General features: G+C 28.5%; 1 protein-coding gene across 2 annotated transcripts; it reads left to right on the top strand.

The window, feature by feature from the left end:
* The first annotated feature begins 1,393 nt into the window (after positions 1–1,393).
* Positions 1,394–23,835, top strand: botv (exostosin like glycosyltransferase 3). Of its 2 annotated transcripts, none has more exons than XM_043046948.3 (11): positions 1,394–1,491; positions 5,938–6,162; positions 7,859–8,029; positions 9,291–10,557; positions 11,227–11,583; positions 12,705–12,806; positions 16,726–16,880; positions 17,677–17,804; positions 18,332–18,476; positions 20,094–20,222; positions 23,490–23,835. In XM_043046948.3, exons 2-11 carry the CDS (start codon positions 6,010–6,012, stop codon positions 23,697–23,699), a joined length of 2,817 nt encoding a protein of 938 aa, XP_042902882.2. In that variant the 5' UTR covers positions 1,394–1,491; positions 5,938–6,009; the 3' UTR covers positions 23,700–23,835. The 2 variants fall into 2 exon arrangements, with proteins under 2 accessions (XP_042902882.2, XP_042902881.2); XM_043046947.3 differs by having other exon boundaries at positions 1,428–1,721.
* The last annotated feature ends 1,115 nt before the right edge of the window (positions 23,836–24,950 follow it).

Here is a 24,950-nt window from a genome sequence, read left to right on the forward strand (position 1 = left end):
ATTCGATAATTAGTTGGAAAATTATTAATTGCTTAAAAAAAAGAAGAATAACAAAACTGGCGGGTTACCTTGCAGCTCTCGGAAATGTATCTAGAGTTAAAATTTGATGTGCTGAAAGGGTCATTGTAATTCATGAATTTAACTCGAAATTTTTTTTAAAAATTTCCAATTTATAAGAAAGTTATGACAATTTAAAGTATAATTTTTTTCAAATATATTCAAACTTTTTTTTCGCTTTCAATAACATGCTTAAGATACTTTTATGTTGCATATTGTTTTTCTGCACAAAAACTATAGATTTAAGAAACGTGAAATTACGATTGCGTGAGCAAAAATATATAGGACGTTCAATGAAATAAAAAAAAATAATATTTTATAATTAGTCCAAGAATTAATAACTGTTAAACTATAGCAAAAAATAGCATGACAGCTGCTTTGCAGTCGACTGCAAAGCAGGATCCGTATGTAACTCATTGAAAATCAGAACAATTTATGCACTTATGTAAAATAATTTACTTTTACAATTTAATAATATTCTTTTTTCATATTCAAATAAAATAATCTCTTCAAAAACTGCAAATTTTAAAATAAGTCACAATGTTTAAAATATATAAATCGTAATAATTCTATAATCTATTGAAATAAACTAGTAATTAAATATTTCCTATTTTCGAAAGATTTTAATATAGAAATTTGTTGTATTTCCCGAAGATTGTTTTAAAAACCTTTGGAACCTACTTGTTCTTTCTTTCTTTCTTCTTATTTATTTATTTATGTTTTTTTTATTTTTTTCTGGAATAAGCCATCTGAGGAGAAGACCGGTACCATGTTTAGAACCTCTCCTTTCTTTCTCCTCTTTTGCTCAGACATAATATATGGGAATATATTACGTTGTTTATCTTTTCCATAATATTTCTCTCATTTAGATTATCAAAGGTCCCGCAGTGGACTGATCGTCAAGACACGGTTCTCATCAGATCACCGAAGTCAAGCATCACTGGCTGCGGTCAGTGTGCGGGTGGGTGACCCACTTGGATCAGTCTGCGTAGGGACCGAGGGTGTGCGGTATTGGTCCTCGTTAAACTGTGCTACCGTAAAGTGCTCGACTTCGCGCGCAGGTCGTCGGGCTACCGAAGCGGGGGTGCCATCCCTTCCGCAGAGGATCAAAATTGTGATGGCATGTCTTCGGATCATCCTCCGGGATGTTTCCCAGACCGTCGCCAATAGCCCATTGTGCAGCTCTAGTGCGACGTAAATTAACAACAACAACAAGATTATCAAAAATGTAGTTTAAAATCACACCCCTGAAATCTTTTAATTATAATTTGTTGCTACTGGCGCCACCTGCATTTAGTTTTTACACAATTAAATATCAATGTAAGCTTTAAACTAAATTTTTTTTAACTCTGCGCTTCGTAGCTTGCCTTACCAATTGCTGGGTGTTTGTTTTCATTTTGAAGTGTGTTTGTACTGCTGTGCCGATACTTCTTAGTAATTTACTTGCACTTTATTAAAACTGCTGAATTCATTTTTCGAAAATGAGATAAAAACGATTTTAGCTTTAGCAAATTAAATAGGAAGCAAGAAATTCCTACAAGAATTATTGTCAAATTTTATTTTTCTCTTAACTCTTGTGTTGTAAATACGATTTAATAAAATAATATGCTTCGATCTTTGCGAATTTTTGTTTTAAAAGCAACCTGAGTACAATACAATAGCATGTAAATATCTTTTTGTTTCAATTTCCATCCCAAAAGCAATCGATGTCCTTTGTTAAATTTTTTTCTTGCTTAGCAGTGATACCTACAACTAATAAAATAGCAGTTACTTCGCCCCTTCTAATTTTCTAAAAAATAAATAAAGTTTAATGAAAGAGTTTTAAAGAATAATGCTTTTGTAAAATATTCACAATCTTAGCTCAATACTTTTGTATTTTTACAATTTTATTAACAATTCCATTTTTTCTCATGTAATTTTAAAACCTAAAATTCGAAATAAACCATAATACATTTTTTAAAATAAAGGCTGTATAGCAAAAATTTCAGTTATTACAGTTTTTAGAAAATATGATTATGATGAATTTTTATGGAATTACTTCTTAAAATTAGTAATCCTGGCTACATTAATATTTGATGAAAATAATATTCTTCTTTTAACTAGCTTTGACCATTAAATGAATTAACATATTTTGAAGCTATAATGCAAGTTGAATAAAGTGTATAATTTATTTATATAGCAGATAATTTTTACTTTATGAAATTCATGGTTTAACAAAATGTTATGATTATTTATTTTAGTTGGATATTAAGTACCATAATATTAGATAGTTACATTGTTTGATAAATAAAAACTTGTTATTTAAAAAAATCCTAAAACCAGGGTTCCCACGGTCCTTGAGAGTCCTTGAAAGTCCTTGAATTATTTTTTGCTAAATTTAGGTCCTTGAAAGTGCTTGAAAAACGTCTTAGGTCCTTGAAAAACTTGATAGGTCCTTGAATTTGTCCAATACTGCCGGCGGCCCTTGTTATAAAACACCCGCGGATCTTTCTCATTCTTTCTGTTTTGTTCCCGAGCTCTCTCACGTGGTTTTTAACGGCACCGTTTCTAACCGGGCCTAGCGTCTTGGTGTCTGCCAAGAGCGCGGAAAACAGCAGACAATCAATACGTTCGGGGCGAGACTCCACTTCATCTTCTGTCGCATATGCTTAGATCTTTTTCTTATCGAAACTGGAATACTCTCGAATTTCGTAACAATATGTACCTTGTAGTTTTCAATAAATTTGCCGTTTTACCATCCGCACTTGTCCTTACGTTTGCGTCATTTCAAAACTTTATTGTAAAGCGTATTCGCAATGGCACGGCTTCGTATTTGTGTTATGTAGTTTAGACTAGTTATGCCTGGGAAGTGCTATTTTAATCCCCAATGGATGGATAATCAAGCTTATTAAGAATGGATTTTATCGATGCCCGAAAAGAAGTTCAGAGCCAAGTGCCGATTATGCATGAAGGAGATCGATATCGCAAAAATGGAAGAATCTGCTCTGAAATCACACACGAAAGAAAGGTAAAACAAAAAAGCAGTCTCATGCCCTGAGTTCTCTTTTTCCAAAGACATCAACATCTTATTCATCTGGTGTAAATACTCCTTCAACATCGTGTGCCCCATGTGAAACAGAAACTTCAGTGGCCGAGGTAACATTGTCTTCTTATCTGATCAAAAGGAATGTGCTTGATGCTGAAATTCTCTGGAGTCTGAAGTGCATCACTAGTAATTATTCATGTAACTCCTGTGAAGGGATTAGTAAATTGTTCTCCAAAATGTTTGCTAATAGCTGTATAGCGAGACAATTTTTTTGTAGTGCCACAAAGTGAGCCTATTTGGGCTCCTTTGGATTGGCACTATACTTCAAAGGGATTCTTATAAATGAGCTGAAGAATGTTGATTGCTACACTGTACTCTTTGATGAGACGTTAAATCAGTCTCTACAATCTAAGCAGATGGACATTATGGTAAGAAATTGATAATAAAGTTTGCACTAAGTATCTTACCTCCCAATTTATGGGTCATGGAACTGCAGAAAATATTTTGTCCTCTTTTTACAAATGCATGGATGATGGTTAAAAGCTCTCTAAAATACTTCAATTATCCATGGATGGACCCTATGTCAATTGGAAATTCTATTAGAAGCTTCAGTGTGAATAAAAAGAGAAATATTCCCATCAGGTCATATTCATTGGCAGTTGTGGATTACACATAACGAATAATGCTTTTAAACATGGTGAAAATGGGATATGTTCCTTCTAATTTTTATTTTCAGAAAGAATTGTTGCTGCATAACATTTAGAGAAGGTTGTGTAAATTATGGATGAATAATTTCAGAAACGATGTTTAATAGAGGAGAGGAGGGGGTTATGGAATAGTTATAGAATATGAAATACCTAAGATTTAGCTCTGTCTTTCATGCAGCCTTCACATGGAAATACACAGGATTAAAGGATTTCACCATTAACACCTCATTACCATTTGTTATAGATTGTGCTGAAAATGATTTTGTGAATTAATATGTAAAACCAGTAGGGTTGTTTTTGTAAAAAATATAAATTTTAGTCCATAATACATATACTCTTTTCTCTCTATACAGGCAAAGCATTTAGGTATTATATTTGAAATTAATTATTGCCACAACAAGCATTGTTGCTTCTAGTAAAATAGAAGAGAATAATTTTTTAAATTGGTCTTAGATTAAGGTCCTTGAAAATTTTGTTGAGGTCCTTGAAAAGTCCTGGAAAGTCCTTGAATTTCAATCTCATCATAGAGTGGGAACCCTGTAAAACGGAGTTAAAATTTTTAGAGAAAATATTATCTCTAAATATTTGGTATTATTCTATTTCAAAGAACCCTAAAATACCTATTAAGTAGTAATTATATTAGTGTAGCAATTATATTAGTTCATTTAGTAGTTGCTATTTCAATACTAGTAATACCTGTTACCATATTTTATTTAGTATCACTGGAGTTAATATTAGTTTGGAGATTTTTTTCGGACCCCCTATACGGTTTTCAAATTACTTAAATTTGAAAACATGCTGATATTAAAATGTTAAGGCTCAAAATGAAGACTATTCAGAGTTTCAAAAAATATTTTAATCTTTAAACTCCAAACATATGCTACTTAAAATTTTGTTAAAAATGTTAACTATTTGCATACAGTAAAAAAAAGTTACAAAATTAATTTTTATACAGAGTAAATTGTTACCTGCGATAATTTAATTTTTAAAAAAAAAACAATGTGTTCAAAACTTCAAATGCTTTCTAATCTGAAAATATACTTATATTTTGTGTATTATTTGCTGTAAAGAAATAAAGCTTTCCCACAACAACCCATTGTAGGCAAGGGGGTTTGTGGCGGTTAAAACTTCACAATTTCATGGCCAATGGCATGATAGTTTCAATGTGGTCAGCATTGCATTACCTCTTCTTTTATTTTCCAAACAACCTGATACCCATCAATCTGAAGCTAGTTGAGCTTGAAATCCCCGTTGCGGATCGAACCCTTGTTATTGTTGCTACACCAGCTAGATCAAATTCATGAGTTCTTGAACCCTTGCAAAATCAAGCTCCAAATGCAGTCGCCAGGATAAGTCTCAATGTTCTGGATTCAATGTTCTGGATTGGAAGTAAGGAAGTGATTGGGAGAAACCGGAGTGATCAAGCACATAGTAGCTGTAGGGAAGACCCTGCTCCTAGACTCGAAGGTTATACATTTCGGATGTTTGCTAGCGAGTCACAAGGCAGCAATTGGATTGGATCAGTCTCCCTTAAAATCCAAGGTGTCCCTATGCGCCTTTAAGGATTAAACCCTTTTTCTTCTCAAAGACAGTTCAGTGCCTTAACCCCTGGGTCTTAGCAGCTCATTATTTACACTTACTCTGTTAATTTTGCATGGAAATTTATATTGTTTACATTATACTGAGGATTAATTAGGTTACTATCAATAGATATGAAAACCAAGTTTATTATGTCTCTCAAATCGTTGTTCATCCCGACATTGCATGAAAATATAGTGTGAGCCATAACCCGATTTGTCCCAAGTATGAAAAATTTATTAAAATGAAAATCTAAATTAAAATAGTGTAATGTTTTAAATGTTTTATTTTAGAGTGTTCCCAAATAACATTTTGCATTTTTTCTAGGCTCATAATTCTATTTAACACATTTTCTCTTCTAAATGTTTAAGTTTACATAAACTAATTTATTTTATGTAAGTCGTTTTTTTTAAATGTGTAATCAAACAGTTTTATAAATTATGTTCAGGTATTGCAAAAAATTTATAACTTTTTTAACCACAACTTGCAGCTATTTATTTCGGTCCTTTTCCAGATGAACAATATGTATATTTGTCATACTTATTTAAACTGTGACTTTTCCAATTTCAGGAATATCATTGCTTTTCAACCAAGTGAAGCTGGAAATATGGGTTGATTAAGAAACAATAAAAGGCTCAGAAGATGGCCCTGCTGGATTCTTCCTCCGGCTACTTAACTTTCTTCAGGCACATACACTATCGCATGCCATCTGTGAGATTCTCCAAAATAATCATCTTGAACCTCTTCATATTGTTCGTGGTTATCACTTTCTTAGCACACTACTATTTACCCAAGGTAATATTTATCCTTATTTTTATGCTGATGTGTATTTGTATTCTTTTTATATGCATACTTTTTGCCAATTTGTACTTCGGCATTTTTTTTCTTATTGTTCTTAGTAACTATATTTTAAATGAGTTATTATTTTAAAATCACATCTTTCACCATTACTAATGGTAACCGATATTCCATTGCTATAAACTTTCATAATTTTTTTTTTAATGTCTCAATTAAAAAATGAAATGTGGAATACTTAGTGCCCAATCTGCAAATTTATATAAACAATATTGTCGGAACCACATTGTAGTTGGAGGTTATATCTATATATGTACGCTTGCATATTATATTACATACACATGAGGATATAATTTCTTTGTTTCTTGAAGATATAATTTTTATAATTTCTTTGTTTCTGTTAAAAAAAATAATAACTCATTTGAAAATTCGTCTTTTAACTATTAAGCTCAAAGAAACTTATATCTTTGTAAAATAACTTATAAGAGGGTATTAAATATTCTTATTTTATTTCAAAAAAATTTTTACCTCAACATTTGCAATGTCTTAATTTACATTATATTTTATGCGTCAAGATATCAAGATATTTGTTAAAACATTTATAAAGAATATATATTTTTTCTTTGGAAATAAGGATTTGTTCTTGATTTAACATGTAGTTATGTACATATTATTATTGCATTGCAGTAAAACTTTTTCAATTTCTTTATTTCAATTGAAAAAAATTATTTGCAAATAAATTTATCCCTTAGTTATTGAGCTCGAACTGATTTATATTTTTATATAATAACTTATAGTGGGCCATTAAACATTTTCATTTATAACAAAAAACATTTACCTTAATTTATTATGCAACTGATATACGTTAATTTTCTTAATTTTTCATGCATCAAGATATTTATGAAAATATTAAAAAAAAATTTTTTTTAAGAGCAATAGAAATAAAGTCGTTGTTTCAATATAAATATATACAAACACATTGAACGTGAAAAATAAGAAGAGTGATTGAACCCTGAGACCTTTCCGAGGTTGCCATTATCTATGGTCCAAAACGTAATGAAACATGGATTACCATACATTAATAGCCAAAAGTGTAAGTTGCACCCTCACTTGAAAATTGACATACAGGCCCATGTGCACTCAATAGGTTAAAATGATGCATTAACAGTCTTTGTATCTTACAGTTCAAAAGATCAATCATACTTGTTTGAAAATTTATTCACCTTTTTTTTCCTTCAATTAAATGTTATTTTTAATGAAATACAAAAGGTTTGTGGTTTATTTTTGAGTTAAAATATGCTGTCACTACAGTTATTTTTACACTTATTATTTTGCAAATACGGCTGCTGAAAGCCAGAGTATTGTTTTTAATGTATTATAAACCTATTATGTATTATTTTAAATGATACTTTTAAGTATTTATGAACATCAAGTTGATTAGTTATCATTTATTCTACTTCCTAATTCTTATAATTAAGCATACTAATATTTTGTCAAAGTTAGTCTAGCACTTATTTATTGATTATATTTTTGTCAACTTACATTTCAAAATCTACTTTTGTTCTGAAGTCGAGGATAATTGTATTAAGCATAAACTGTTTTAAAATAATATGAATTTCTATTTTACAATTAAAAATATCTTTAAAATAAAATAAAATCCTAACTCTTAGATTTTGTTTTACTCGTTGTTTCTTAGATTGGAAATGATGATCCAGTGGCAGAAATTCATCAGAAAGGGGTGCAGATGGAAGATTTAGATTCTATCAAAGCCATAGATCTCAAAAGTAGAATAGAAGAGATGATACGCATCAAAGTCTCTGTTAGCAATGAATTAAGAGAATTAGAAAGTAGAAGACAAAAACTACAGGTATTATTTTCCACAGTTTATATAATATGTGAGATTGAATTTTTTCTCCAAAATTACTATCCTACCTGCATCTTAATCTTCCTAGATCTGACGTTTTTTTTATATTTTTTTTTTAAATAATTTCTTCACTTTTCTAATTTTTTAAAAATTATTTTTTAATTTTCTTTTATATTGCTGAAGATGTTACAAAAATATCCACTCAACCGAAAATTCCCTAGTATGTATTGTTCAAAGTGTAAATCAAAATCTTTTTCTAAGATCAGGTGGCTAGCAATTATGTTTTTTCATTTTTATTTATTTGGGGATCATTCACTTACTGATTTTTGTAAAATTTTAAGTTTTGTCAATTAAACAAAGGCTTCTATGGCCAATTTTGTTTGTAAAGTCTCATATATTTATTCATAGTTTTATGTTTAAATACTAATTTAATTTTATTTAATTAAACCTTTGTGCCACTAACAATATATTATTCACAAATAATTTGAATATTTTTGGAATGCTATATTTTCTGATCTATTTATCTGTTCACTTAAAACTTCAATTTACTTGCTGTAAATTTATTTTATAATGTTAAATTTGATACTTATCACCCAATGAAATAGGAAAAAGTTTTTTTTTTCAGGCCCATTTTTTTCCCTTTCTTTTCTATTTAAATCTGCCACTTGATCAAACATGGTGGCAGATCATTATTATAATTCATATCATTATAATTCATCATTATTATAATTAAATCAAGAGGCAGATCATTATTATAATTTATATTTATTACATTTTAATTTATTAATACTCTGTTAATTTATTAATACTCTGTTAAAATGTTTTGGAAATCTTACAGTATTCTTTATAACTGATGCCAGTTATAAAGAGCACTGTAAAGTATGTATGTATCAACTCTTTTGCTAACTTAGAGCTGATAGCTTTTCTGTATCACTAACTGTTTTTTTTTAAATTTTTTTTTAAACTATGTTATTTAATAGGAGTTGTGTTATAAGGGGAAATGATTCATATTATTTTGCTCAGATTTGTACTGCTTAGGATGTTAATTACTGTTTTTCTGTTTACAATTGAAATATGTAGGTTGAATCAGTCTCAATTGTACATACCTTAAGTTATGCAGCTATTAATATTAAGCTTTAAATATTTATAGTTTATGTTTTTTTTCAAATTAATGATATCAGTTTGCAAATCATGAAAAATAATTGATATTTATTTATCAATTTATTTTCCAGTGTCACTTATTTTTTTTCCTTTCCTTTCACAGTCTGACATATCAATTCTAACGCAGAGGATGGAGGATTTGAAAGTTGATTACTCACGCCAACAAGTGGATTTAGACCGACTAAGAATTTCAGTTGAACAAGCTCAATATGCCCAGAAAGAAGTTCAAGAGAAAAACACGCCTTTCATAGGGGCACCTAAACGAATTCTTCCATCTCTTGATGATAACATCCACATGCCACCCTCTACTCTCAAAGGAATACGAAACTGTAAAAACTTTTTATGTTTTGATTATTCCCGCTGTTCGTTAACATCAGGGTTTCCTGTGTATTTCTACCAACCAGAAGACTTTGGTACATGGAACTCTAAAGATCATTACCTCAGAAGTGCAGTAATGGAAGCCTTAAATGTAAACATTCATATTACATTTGATCCTTCCATCGCATGCATCTTTGTTGTTCTTGTGGGAGAAATTGTCCACGGCAAGAAAGATCCCAAATCATTAGAACATTATCTAAGTTCTTTAAATTATTGGAATGGCAATGGACGAAATCACATACTTTTCAATCTTGTTTCAGAAACCAATGAAACAAATAATGTTTTTGCAGGCGTCAATACAGGACGTGCAATCGTTGTGCAATCTCATTTTACCACAAAGGATTTCAGGCCTCATTTTGACATTATCTCTCCACCATTATTTTATAAAAAGGATAAGATCTCAAAACTGTATCTTTATTCGCCAGCCCGCCGAAAATTCCTCCTTTCTTATCAAGGAGAATATAGGACATCAAGTTATGTTTTAAAAAGCAACTTTCGCAAACTGTCCACCGCCACACTTAGTGATGAGGTCAATGGCATGGAAAATGCAAAAATGACCGATTCTCAGTCAGAAGATGTCGAAAATCTAATTGTAAATATCTTAAAAGAGATGCAGTTGTCTGCCTTGGGAGATAATTTCTTCTTCCAATTTTCTTGCGCGGGTAGCTCTTCACCTGGATATGATTCAGAGTGGCTCATGTGCGGGACACATGAAACAAGGTTAGAGGTTCTGCAGGATTCAACCTTTTCATTACTTGTGAGTCCATCTGACTACAATATCATAAGTACTCCCCAAATTCATGTTCGTTTAATCGAGGCTCTTCAGACTGGAGCTGTTCCAGTTGTGCTGGGAGATCATGTTCATTTACCATTTGATGAAGTTGTAGATTGGAGAAGAGCTGCAGTTATTTTACCAAAAGCTAGAGTTTCTGAGCTGCATTACTACTTAAGAACTATTAGTGACAGTGACATCATTGCCATGCGACATCAAGGTTTGCATAATTGCTAATTACGGTTTTTTTTCTTTCATTTGTTTAATGTTAAAATTGATATTGCATTGAAACAAATTCTGTTTTCGCAGTATTTCAATAATTTTTTCTCTCCTTCAAATTTTTATCCGGAATTTATTTTGTAGAAAGTTCTTTTTATTTGCCAGATTAATTGCTTGTTTTTTTGTTACAATTAATATTTTTGAAAGATGTTTTTAATGCTTCAATATTATCTTTTATAATATTCCTCAATTAAGGACACAAAAGTTTGTGCTTTAAAGACTGAAAAAAGTTGGTAACCTAGTTTACTCACTCTTAAGAATTCATAAAATATATTTCAATTCCTTTTTTTTAAATTAATTTTTCTATTGAATATGACAACTTCTATACATCAAATGTACATATATTTTTCTTCTTCATTTTATTCTGTAAATCTTTTACATTAATTATGTACTTAATAATCAAACAACATTTTCAGGTTTTATTGTAACTAAAATTTATGCTAAAAATGTTAAATTTTGAAAAACCAAATTTTGGATAATTAAGATCTTCAAATTTCAATGTTATTCATTTTTGTTGACCTATTTGTTTGAATATCTTTAAAGCCTATTGTTTTTTTAAGCATTCTTTTTGCAATATTCTTTCAATAGATTTTCTTGATTTATATCATAGGTCGCTTACTTTGGGAGCATTACTTAGCCGGCCCTCGTCAAGTGGTAGCAACTATTTTATCAATAATACGAAATAGAATCCAGATACCAGCCCCAGCTTGCAGAGAGGAATCATCTCCCAGTGTGTTCAATGAAACATTTCGTCCATTAAAAGCAGAATTCGCTGCCATTCAAGATCCAGACCCTGAAGAGAACCTGGGTCCTGTGGAATCGCCATTTCCATCTCTCAGCTTCAGGCGCAACTTAACAATTGCCAACAGTAAAACCTATTTCGTCTGGAATGAACAGTTTGATCCTTTTATTTTATACCCCCACACACCATTTGACCCAGTACTGCCATCAGAGTCAAAGTTTATCGGTATGTTAGTTTTCCTCATTTTCCTTTTTGTAAAAAAAAATTTGAAAATCGATTTTTTAGGTATTCATGAATACCACGCTGGGGAAGGGATCTCTTTACCTCCTGTTTTTATGCACCAGACTTAGTTTATCCTATTATGATCAGCTTTGATAAAATAAATTATATTGTATATGACAAGCGTGATAAACTTAGTCTTATTCACGGAATGAATGTATATAGATGTATAATATATATATATATATATATATATATATATATATATATATATATATATATATATATATATATATATATATATATATATATATATATATGAATATAAAGGTTCTTTTTATATATATATATATATATATATATATATATATATATATATATATATATATATATATATATATATATATATATATATATATATATATATATATATATGAATATAAAGGTTCTTTTTATATATATATATATATATATATATATATATATATATATAAAGAACCATGCAGCAATTAAAGTAATGATCTCATATAGATACTGCAGTATCCATTATCAGTTGAGAAAATTGGTAAATTTAATACTGTTCCATAATTTTTGTAAAGCAATATAAATGATTTAAAAATATAGACTAAAAAAACATAGACTATTAAAAATAGACTCAAAAAAGTTATATACCCATAACATTAGTTATAATTTATTATTGGCTTATCAAAGAATATAATTCCAGTAATAATTATTAAAATATATCATAATAGATAATTTGATTTATTGTGTTATCTTTAAAAATTCTTTATCAGTTGTAAAGCTTATTTTTATAATATCATTATACTCTGCTTTTTTTATATTACATTTTCTTTCGATTTGAAAAATTATCGTTATGTTGCGATTTTTTGTTTAGTTCAAAGTAAATTTAAATTATTTTTTCCCCTTTTTGTTTTTTCTTAGGTTTATCTTCAAGACATTAATGTTCCCTTTTGCTCATTAAGAGCACACATCATTTCTGTTTCTATTTCATTCACTATAAATTTTGAAAAAAAAATATCGTTGGAAGGTTTAATTTTTTCATTAGTTTTTTATTTATTTTTATTGTTACCATTGTATAAGTACATAACTAATTTGAATCTCTTTAGGCTCAAGCTTCGGTTTTCGTCCGATTGGTCAAGGAGCTGGAGGATCCGGTAAAGAGTTCAGTGAAGCACTTGGTGGAAATTACCCCCGAGAACAATTTACTAGTATGGATGATTTAAATTTAAAATTCTGAATTAATTTCATTTTCTTCTAAAGTTTTCATTTCCATTATATGTAATATAGTCGAAGATCTATGTAATGTACTTCTATTAACCACAATTCTCCATAAATGAAATTAACTTTACAATCTCTCTAGCCAACCAAAATGGATAATTTGTTATATTTTATTCCTAATACTTCTGATAATATGGATAATTTTCTGTAAATATAAAAAATTTTTGCTTTTTAAAGTATTTTTATCTAAAAATTATTTTAAAGCATTAATATTGGCCTGCTCTAGGTACATATTAACATCTTTAATAGATTAGTTTAATGATATGGAAAATTATCAATGTAACACAAAATCCAGTTTAATGCGATGTTTTATGTTTCAACGTCTACATTATAAAAATCTTCTATTTTTTTTTTTAAGATTATAAGGTATGTTTTTATTATATTAATATCAAACAGGGTGTGAATGTATCATGCTTTTCTAAAAATCTGATTATTTTTATTAAAAACCAGATTTTTAACATTTTTTCTAAAATGAATTATTAAGTAAAAAATACCTAGCTATGCAAATTTTAAATGATAAATATTATTAGATTTTATTTATTTATAAATTTTTTTAAGCATAATTTATACATATGTTTAAAATTAAAGTCTGTCTTTCAAGAAGCTCTAAAAGAAGAACAACTTGTCAAATGACCAGAAATTTGATCTGAGTATTTTCAAGGAAAGGAAAATGATGTTGCGTAAATAAAATAAAGTGATGTTGACAGTAAGAGAGAGCCTAGGACCAGGTAACATTTATTAATAAGATACAAGACACATAATGTTAAAAAACACATTGAGCACCATCTAGCCTTATAAAAAAGTGAAAAATAGTATCGAATAATACTACATAAGGAAAAATATTTTAAAATGTTAGTGACTCCATATGACGGGGGACAGTCATGATACTCAAAGTTAAATAGTAAAATAAGTTGCTTAAGATGCATTTAGGAAATGATAGAGGTATCTGCATCGCTTTTCAATAATGTTGCTGCTAAGATCTCTGATGTGATCTCTGATTGTGTAGTCATCTGAAAAGTGTTTTAGTGGTTCCATTGCTAACTTATCTGAAGTCACCTGGAAACGCATTGCAGAACATATTCATTTCAATTTGTTGTGAAATATGTTGTTTCTTGTGGTTGCAACTCGTGACTGAAAATGATGCAGCAATATATCAAACATAAGAATTTTCATGACTGTTTAAAACTATTTTCACTGTTAATTTTTTTGACAATTAAAAAACAATTTTATAGCTGTTTTCTTGTTACATTTGTTTGATTTATGACTTGCAAGACACTCTCTATCTCTAAAATTTTGAACTATTTTTTTTCCTTATGACAGTCATAACTTTAACCCTTCTTCCAGGAATACTCAGATCAAATTTCAAATTTTTCTTACTAGTGGTTCTTTTTTTTAATAACCTTGTATTTAATTATAAATGCATGTTTAATAATTGTTAATGCTTAATAATGTAATAATTTGTAATGTAATAATGTGATTGTTTAATAATTTTATAAAATGCGTGTGTGTCATTTATAGAAAATTTAAAGTTATGTCTGAGTCACTGCATCATTACAGTTTAAGATTATATACAGTGGTGGTCAAAAGTGTGGACATTTTTTGAAAGTTTCATGTTTTTCAACTTTGTGTGCTTGTAGAATATATTAATTTTCACTTAAATACAAATGTTTATATGTCAAATTGAAGGTAATTTAATGTAGAATTTAATAATAAATACAGTATTACAATATCTGTATTACAAAAGGAGTTATGCAACTAATAGTAAGATCTATCTTAGATTTGCATTTTTTTTAAAGTGATACTTACACAATCAATACTTAGTAGGATAACCCTTATTTTTAAAGACAGCTTCACAGAGTCTTTTAATCGAGTGAACGAGTGTTTGGAGTTCATCTTTTGTAATCACATGGTGCCAAGGATCAATTATAGCTTCAATAAGTTGTCTTTTATTGGATGGACGTTTTTTTCGTACAAGAATTTTCAAACATCGCCACAAATTTTCAATTGGATTGAGATCAGGGCTGTTTCCTGGCCATGGTAATATATCTATGCCTTTATTTTGAAACCATGCTTTGCATACTTTTGCTGTGTGGCATGGAGCTGAAGACTGCTGAAAAATAAATGGTGCGTTGTTGGGGAAGAGATCCCTGATGAAAGGTATCAATTTTGGTTTTAAGACAGTTTCGATGTATTTTTTGGCATTCAGGATGCCATCAATCACTTGAATTCGGCCCACACCATCTGCAGACATATATGCCCAAATCATGACATTTGTTGAGTTTTTTGTAGTTGCTTCAATGCAATCAGGATGAAGTGCTTCACCTACTCTATGTCTCACGTATTTTCTACCATCACTACCAAAGAGCGATATTTTACTCTCATAGCTCCAGATTACTTGCTTCCATTGATTTTCTGACCATTTAATGTGTTCTTTTGCCCACTTAAGTCATTTTTCACGTTGCTTTTGATTTAAATATGGTTTTTTCCTTGGAATTCTAGCTTGTAGTCCAAATCCTGATAACCTTCTTATTGTTTTGAACTTACTGCAATACTTGCTGCATTCATTTCACATCTAATGGCATCTGATGAAATTTTTCTATCATGAAGGCATAGCCGCTTAATTTTTCTATCTGCAGTAGCACTTGTGCATTTTTTTCGGCCTGATTTGGCTTTATTTTCCTCTGATTTCGTTTTTTCATAACCTAAACAGAACTTTCGTACACTAGAACAAGTCACTTAACCACCAACTTGTCTTGCAATTTCAGCATAAGAGTGGCCATTTTCTCTCAATATGACAATTCGGCTTCTTTTTGTAGATGTCCAATTAGTTCTTGTTGATGACATTGTTTAAAATTAGTTTAATTTTAAAAAAAAGGACTTTAAATATTCAAAAACAGCAATACTCTATTTAATTGTACTAGTATGCATCAGTATTCCACAACATATATATTATATATCAAATATTTCCACAACAATAACTCTTTTACCATCCAAATAACCTAAGCTATAGTTACAGACATTTCATTAGTCCTAAGAACAGTGTTTGTGATTGGCTAGTACGCTTTTATTACAAAACACGTCCTTATTCAAAACGATTTGTGTTTGCTTTTTCTATTAAAATGAGCACAACTTTTTTTTGTAATACAGATATTGTAATACTGTATTTATTATTAAATTCTACATTAAATTACCTTCAATTTGATATGTAAACGTTTGTATTTAAGTGAGAACTAATATATTCTACTAGCACGCAAAGTTGAAAAACATGAAACTTTCAAAAAATGTCCACACTTTTGGCCACCACTGTATATATAATATATAGGACACAGTATTAAGCAAGCAAATATGACGAATTCATACATCTGATAAAGAATACAGATACAAAATGTGGTAAAGTCATCTAATACCTGTCCTTTCCAAATTTTTATCTCTCATATTTGTTTTGCTGCAAAAAATATTGTTTAATTATTAGCAATTTTTAATTATTAATTATTAGCTTTTTGTTTAATTATTATCAGTATAATATGAAAATGTTTTATAAACTTGTTTAATTATTTCAAATTATTTTATTACTTTAGAAAGGTTTTATTTATGTATTTTTTTTCTTTCAAGTCAAGTGATTAAAGTCCTGATTTAATCCATTGCCACCTTTGATATTAAATTTTAAAAAAGGATAATTTTAATGCACTAATTATAAAATAATTCTTTGCCCCTTGAAGTGACGTTATTTAATATTGATGTCAAATGACTTTCCATTTTCTCTGTTAAGTAATAATTATATATTTGTAACATTTTTTTTCCATCTGGTTATAGATGATGAAATTTATTTTTGTTTTGCAATCATTTCAGTTGTTATACTGACCTATGAAAGAGAAGCTGTTCTAATTGATTCCTTGCAAAGACTAAGGGGACTGCCTTACTTGAACAAAGTTGTTGTTGTATGGAATAGTGAAAAGTTACCCTCAGCAGATCTAAGATGGCCTGAAATCGGAGTTCCCATTCATGTAAGTTTTATTTGTTTTTTTTTTCATGTTTATCTTGATAGCTTAGAGAAACAGGTACCAGCTCAGGGTCTTGACCATCATTTGGACGGAATAAAAAATTATGTGGCATTTCAGTCACAGCTGTTAAAAGATAGAGCTCTGAAAAACCGAGTTAGGTGGTTTGCCATAGTTTGGTAGTATGTGTTATCTTAACAGAAACAATGCAACACATCTGTAAATTATCACTTGCAAAGTAATTTTCATCTCTAATTTTTAAATAAAGTGACTAAAACTTCAATTTTAAACAGATATTGAAAGTGATTTGCGGTATACAGAGTTCCTTATGCATATGCAGAGATTTTCTGAAATTATCTTAAAAGTTCTAGAAGTATCCTGCTACAGATATATAAGTTAAAAATGATTATTTTACAATTAATTTTCTTTAACTAACTAGAATTTTTGAAAATGAAGGAAAAAAAAGCAATTAAACTTTTCTCTTTTCATTTCTGAAAATTTTAGTTATTTTGAATAAGGTTTTTTTTTCCATTTTTTAGAATGTTATTATAGCATAAAATAAGTAATTAAATAAATTTAAATGTAATTTCAAATGATTTTTCTACGTATAATTTTTATCTATAATTTTTATGCAAATTTTGCTACATACCTGATAGATTAAGTTTTACTGAAATAGATTATTGTCTGACTGCATTAGGGTAATAGGCAAATCGAAGATTATGCTGCAGATTGACTCAGCATGCTCTGCAACCAGACGTGTAATTAAAAATGTCTTCTATTATATTCATCCATTATATCCTAGGTTATCAAGGCAAAGAAGAACAGTTTGAACAATAGGTTTTTACCCTTTGACGTAATAGAAACTGAAGCAGTTTTATCAGTGGATGATGATGCTCACTTGCGTCATGATGAAATTGTGTTTGGATTTAGGTAATTTATTTATTTTCTTAAAATTTCGTTCTTTTTTTATTTGTTAGCTTTTTGTGTCAATGCATGGATTGTATTTATCTCACAAAAAATTACACAGTTATCTAAATAAGTCTGAATTTAATTTGTATCAAAAAATTATTTGCCAGCAAATTGCCAACAAAAAATTATTCAGCTATCTAGAAAGTGTCTCAATTTTTATTAGAAATTATCCGTATTATCCTAACTTAAAGAATAATCAACGTACCACAAGAAGGTATGCAGTAGTTTAGAAAAGATCCAGATTATAGTCAGTAATTATGTCTTATAACCATTTGAATGCAAAACTACTCAACGTCTTACAAAAGGTTACATACATCTAAAAAGTCTGCTAGAAATCAAAAGTATGGTGCAAAATTAAATTTTCTGAAACAAATACAAATATATTTTCTAAAAATTTAAAGAATTGAGTTCTCAGAATTTAATCAAGCTATTGTTTATAAATGCTTGATTTATTTATTTCTTTTAAAATTCTAAAATTTATGTTTCAGAGTTTGGCGTGAAGCTCGTGACAGAATTGTTGGATTTCCTGGAAGATACCATGCATGGTATTCACTGAATGGTGGTTGGCACTATAATTCGAATTATTCTTGTGAGTTATCAATGGTTTTAACTGGAGCTGCATTTTTCCATAAGGTTTGTTTCGTTTTTCCCCCCTTGATTTTATTTGAAAATGTTGTTTAAGAACTTTAAACAAATATCATTTAGTCAATTATACATTTTCTTAATCATCAGATAAGAGAAATGGAGTAAAATAATGTTCCGAGATTTTTTTTCTCTTTATCTGATTATAAAAAAATTATACTTTTGCATGTTTGACCAGATAAGTTCGAATTATGTCTCTGCTGTTTGAGGTTTTGTTAATATGCTAATACTTATAAAGCAAAACAATATTTTACTATATCTTTATTAAATAATATTGGTAAAAATAAGGAAAGAGTAAATTAAATTTAATGTAAGCTTTTAATCTAATATTGCTAAATATTGAGCATTAACATTGTTAAATATTGAAAGTTTTTAAATCATAATATTTGTTGGAAATTTTTATAATTTTATTTAATCAGCTTCCACTTCCCTCAATTTACGGTTTTTCTTACTCATCGTGATGTAAAAATAAAATTTGAGGTTATGACATTTTTTCTTAGAGAGTAATATACTTCTTTTATAACTTATTACATTTTCAGTATATACATAAAGGCTGCAACTAAACTTGTTACTTTTCTTTAAATTAATAATAAGCAACATGCTCATTGTACCGTAAATTCTTTTATGAGGTAACTAAACTTTTTTTTATAAAAGTCTGAAGTGTTTTGATATTATTGTTTGCCATTTTTTAACTTCAAGCTTGCTGTTTGCTTGCTTGTTCTATCATCATGTTGTTATTTTCTAGTGAAGTGCGCCCACCTGTTTTTGTTTGATTCATAATATGTAAATACCCATAATCATGTTGTTCTAATAAAAATATTGGATTATAGCTTAAAATCGTCTTGCCTTCTCTAACTACCCACTAATATTCGGCATCTGCCAAGCAATATTGTTAAAAATCTTCAAAGAATTTATGTTCAAATTGCTTACCTAACAGTATTTCTCTTTTTATTTTATTTTATAACCGTTGTTGAACAGCCGACCTTATTTTTTTGATTCACGACTTATGTTAAACTCTGTAACCTTGTAATTTTGAGCCCAATGCAAAAGACAAGGGAACTCTTGGATCAAGTATTGGGAGAAACTTGCTTTCATGGAGGAGTTTTTGATGGAACTAACCCATATTTGCTTTATATGGAGAGGAAAACTAACCCATGATCCGTCAACCACTGAGGATATTTTATGTCAGCACTGCGGTTGGCTCAAGCCGGATGCGGAATCTGTATCGATTAGCCATCACTGGGATTCGAACCCGGTTCTCCTCATTAGGAGGTTGAAAGCTGCATCCCCTGAGCCATCATAGCGCAGTATTTCTCTTTTGAATAACACGAAGAAAAATAGATAATTAATATAGATTAATATAAATTTCTACCAAATATTGCCTTTTTTTCAATCACTATGTTGGCAAAAGAATATTTCTCCATTGAATAGCAGATAGAATAAGAGATTTGTCATGCTGAAAAACACTTAAGGCATAAAGTCAACTGTTAAAAGTTATAGTTATAGTTAATAAATGTGCAAAATAATGATTTATTTCACATCCTATTTTTATTCATTTTAATATTAATTAGAATTTGAAAATCATGACTTATTATATTTTGTTTTCAGTATTATACATATCTGTATAGCTACTCGATGCCACAAGTCATTCGGGACAAGGTTGATGAATACATGAATTGTGAAGATATTGCAATGAATTTCCTTGTCTCTCATGTCACTAGAAAGCCTCCTATAAAAGTTAGTTTTTTTTTCTTCAATGTTATAGTTTCCTAGATTATTTTGTGGCTTTAATGAATTACTTTGAAGTGTAAATAATTTTTTGTTTAAAAAACAAAAAACCCAGTCTAACTGAACTCGAGTTTCCATTTCGGCGAAATAAATTTTAAGAAATAAATGAAGACCTATTTTTTTTTTTTACAAAACTTAATAATCTGCATGCATGAGAGCTTTAAGGTTTAGTCCTGAAAGTTCAAAGAAAATTCTTATATATAAGACAGTTGTTTCAATGCAATGGCATAAAATTTTTTGTGTCTTTTTCTTAAACCAATATTTTTCTATGTATTGTCCGCCACTACCATTTTTTCTTAAAATAATATTATGTCTTTTGAAAAAATTATAAGTCTTGTAAATTTAGTACATTAAACTAAATCAGTATCTCTCATCTTTTATTTTCCATAATCCCACTTAGAAATTCCACCTTTTCTTAATAACTGAATTATAAAATTAGCAATGCATGTTGCATTCAATATTATATATATATATATATATATATATATATATATATATATATATATATACACATTACATGTTTTTATGTATATATATTTATATATATATATTTATATATATATTTATATATATATAAATTCATAAATAACCGATGAAAGTTTTTTTTTGTGATAACAGAGAACTTAATACTGAAATATATATAAACAGTGAGTAGTCATAAGTAGGAGAAAATAAATAAATTCTATCAATAAAGATATCTACTAAAAAACAACATCTACTAAAGAAAGCAAATTTCTACTTCAAGCATAAGCCATTTCCGTCTATATATGCCTTTCAGTTACTATAATTGATGCTGTTAGCTGCAGAATTAGATCCTTTAATTTGAATTTCTGCTTTATTTGAATTTCTGCCTTACAATTAAGTATGTACATTTTCAGGAAAGCTCACTTTTATTTTACTAATACTGCAACCCTATGAAATTTGAAGTTCACTTGTATTACGGTTATTTTTATCACAAAACATACTCTTCAAAGTTAAAAAGGTAGATCTATATCAAATCTTATCCCTCAGATTTTGTTACCGGCCTGCTGTAAATTTCATAAAAAATATATCAATGTGCGCACACAAAACTATTATTTTATAATGCTAAACATAAAAACATGTTTTGTTAAAAGTCTGCTGCAAGTTTCATAAAACTATAGCAATATATACACTCAAAACTATTATTTAACGACGCTAAACATGCATATCATAAAAAATATACAATAATAAACACATTGAAGTTACTTTCATATAAAGTGTGCATTCTATTTCTTTCCTTCAAAATACCTTAAAATTCTATCAATCTTTTAATCATCAGTTTTTGCAGTTGTGCAGCAATGCATTTAATTTTGAAAATAATTTCACAGTCATATAAAATCTTTTCACATACATCAGTCAATACAAAGTCAACATTCCAGAGCATTATTCAAAGCGAAATACCTAATGATTACATTGCACAAAACGTAAAATTATAGTCTCGCATCCCCCTTCTATGCATAACTTCAAAATTAATCTGATATATATGTATAGTATTTTTAAAAAATACCCGAGCAATTCTTTAGTACTGCCATGGACAACTTAAAAGTTGACTTAAAATACTATTTTGAATCTACTACGAAAAATTGGCGACTTTTTATCAATTCGCTGCTAAAAAGTAAATTAGCAAAGTTTATTTCCAACACCTTGGTATAAATAAGAATTAGTTCGTTTTTGCTTTATCCATTATCTATATTTGTCTTCATGTACAAGTTTTTTTTCTCTCTCCATTTGACCAATGAAATTAAAAGGGAAAATTTCATACCATGAAACAATTAGAAATTCAAAAGAAAAATAAATAAGCCATATTTCTTGCATATCTAAATATTAAATAATCAATATTAGTGATAGTAAAGCATTTAAATTTCAAATACAGGTAGGTAAGAACAGTTTCCGAACATTTCGATAAAGGGAAGAAAGAAAGAATCTCTTGGATGCTAGTGAAAAATTTTTATCCTAAAAAAATATGGAGTTAGTTGAGCAGCTAATAAAAAATACTAATGAAACTGTATTCAAATGATATATGTGTAATATGAAAAACATCAAATAGTTAATTGTGAACCGAAACATTTCTGTGACTCTTGCAGGAAAATAAATATTCAAAAAAGGAGATTAAAAACGGAAGTTATTTAATGGAAGTTATTTAGTCTACTTTAAATATTTATCATTTAACACAGCACGATACTGCTTGGCCAGGTAGTCCCAAATTATGAAAAATCCTGCAAACACAATGCAGAGAATCGTTTTGTCTTTCAAAAATGAAAGTTGAAATTGAAAGGAAGGAGGGGGAAAGTTTTAAATGGTGCTGTGAGTGTTACAGCAATTACTCCTGTAGTAAAACAGGCAAGAACTGGTTGTTTATCAGGTTATAAGTGCTTTTCAAGTAACTGATGAGTAATCTGTAATGCTACTAAGCAATCTCTAATAAACTTATGCAAAAAAGAAATAAAAAAATTACTGCATATTTTGAAACCGTACTTTATTTCAAAAGTGAATAAAGCGATTATTTTTAGAGTCTTATCTCAGTGGCTGCCTTGTTCATTAATCTTAAAAAAAAGGAAAAAAAAAAAGGAAAAAAAATTAGCATAGGGCAAACATTTAACAAGCAATCACATTTAAACTTAAAGTAAGCATGGAACTAAACATTCAACTAAAAACATTCAACTTTGGCTGTATTGATACAATATCAGAAAGCACTCTTTTTTGCGGATATAATCAAGTGGGCTGATGAAAAGATTATATCTTTTATTTTCCGGATTTTTTTAAAAAAAGTTTTATCCTTTTTTTTTTCCCCCAGTTTGTTGTTATTTTTTTTTTTATTATTATTTTTCTTTCTCCCCCTTTTTTCATATATATATATATATACACACAAACTTAAAAAAATTCATTTATTAATACAAAAATAACAATAGTGATGTAATTTTAATCTTGATTGATTTTCTTTGTTGATTGCTCTTTTGGAACAAGATGTTGAGAAAGTATTCACAATTTAAGGCAAACACAAAATACGTAGTAGGATTGTTCCATGTTTTTTTTAATTTTATTTATGAACTATGTTTTTTTTTATGAATGATTTCTTGAATTTGAGAAATTAATGAAAACTTCTTTTACTAAAAACAAATAATGCACATGCTAGTTATGATAGACATTTTCATTATTGTATTATTTAAAAAATCTTAAAAGAATATTTTTTTTTAGGTTACATCTCGTTGGACTTTTCGTTGCCCGGGTTGTCCTGTTTCATTATCGGAAGAAGATTCTCATTTTCAGGAGCGGCACAGATGTATTGACTTTTTCTCTCAGGTTTATGGTTACATGCCACTTCTTAATACACAATTCAGGGCTGATTCAGTACTTTTCAAAACAAGGATACCCCATGATAAACAGAAATGTTTTAAATTTATTTAAATCCTGAAATTTAAGATTTTTTTTTCTGCTTGAAAAATAGTATATTCTCTAATATAGCGGTTCCCAAAAGGTGTTCTGCAGTACATTTAGGTATCATGTATACCTTGGGGTTACAAAAGTTTTGATTGATATGGTTTTTAACCAGTAATGATTTTAAAAGATTTAATTATATAATTTGTTTATAATTATTTAATACTAATAATTATTTCTTAAAAATATAGGTATTTTCTAATAACATTATGCAAAATTAATTATGTATAAGATATGCATTTATGTTTCCCTTTTTAAATTCAAGATTAAATTATTCAAAACATTAAATATTTTCATTATAATGTGTTCACATTAATTAATAAGTTACACATATTTTGATTAATAATTCACAAGTATTAAAGTACTTTATTTATGAAGTCAGGGTTTCATAGATAAAAAGGAATTGGGAACCACTACTATAATACACAAATTTATATGCTATTTGGGCATTAAAAAGCTTTTTTATTATTATTTCCAGTGATAAATCTTCAGTCATGTACTGATTTTTCAGTATAAACTGTTTACCCTATATGGCTACAAATTATCATCCTTAATTACTTCTTGTCCTTGAGATGCTGATGATGATAATCATCTTGTCTGTATGCCATAATACATGTCCATCGAAGGTTTACAAAGTTAAAACTCTGACTTAATCAGAGATAATCTTGTCAAATGACTTGCATTTATTAATGCTTTCATTTTTGTCCTGTATAGCTTAGTAGCTAACTTAATGTATTGTTCAATGTTAATTTCATTTATTGTCCTTTGATTTGTTTAAATACTTCTAACCATGTTCTTTTTAAAAGTAAGTTATCTAAACTGCATATTTACATGTGTTACAATTTTAATTTATCTTGATTTTGTGTGTTAGCTATAAATGTAGAGAATCTATTAAAAATAGAGCTAATTATTTCATTTTGAAAAAATTTTTTGATTTATCACTTAGCTTTATTAATATTTTATGTGCTTTTATTTTAAAATATGTTTGCTATGTTTGAAAAACTAATTTCTTTGTGTAGAATATGACTCTATTTGAATAGAAGTCGTCTAATATATATATTAATCAATTTATAAAATGAATAAAAAAATTTATTTACATTTAAAAAAATTATTCTTATTTTGTTGCAAAAAAAAAAAAAATATTGCATTTAACTATTTTTTTTGTAATATTTTTTAATATTATAAAAATTATTTTCTCTTTATTTTATGTAAAAAAATTAA

The sequence above is a fragment of the Parasteatoda tepidariorum genome, chromosome 2 (assembly GCF_982258835.1).
Source record: "Parasteatoda tepidariorum strain Cologne lab strain chromosome 2, Ptep-v5.0, whole genome shotgun sequence".
NCBI lineage: Eukaryota > Metazoa > Arthropoda > Arachnida > Araneae > Theridiidae > Parasteatoda > Parasteatoda tepidariorum.

Bases quoted from the DNA above. Each gene is read 5' to 3' on its own strand.
- botv (XM_043046948.3), top strand. From the start codon at position 6,010: ATGGCCCTGCTGGATTCTTCCTCCGGCTACTTAACTTTCTTCAGGCAC. The intron at 10,558-11,226 runs GTTTGCATAATT...TTTATATCATAG, and splicing joins CATTGCCATGCGACATCAAG to GTCGCTTACTTTGGGAGCAT. The intron at 12,807-16,725 runs GTATGGATGATT...CAATCATTTCAG, and splicing joins CCCCCGAGAACAATTTACTA to TTGTTATACTGACCTATGAA.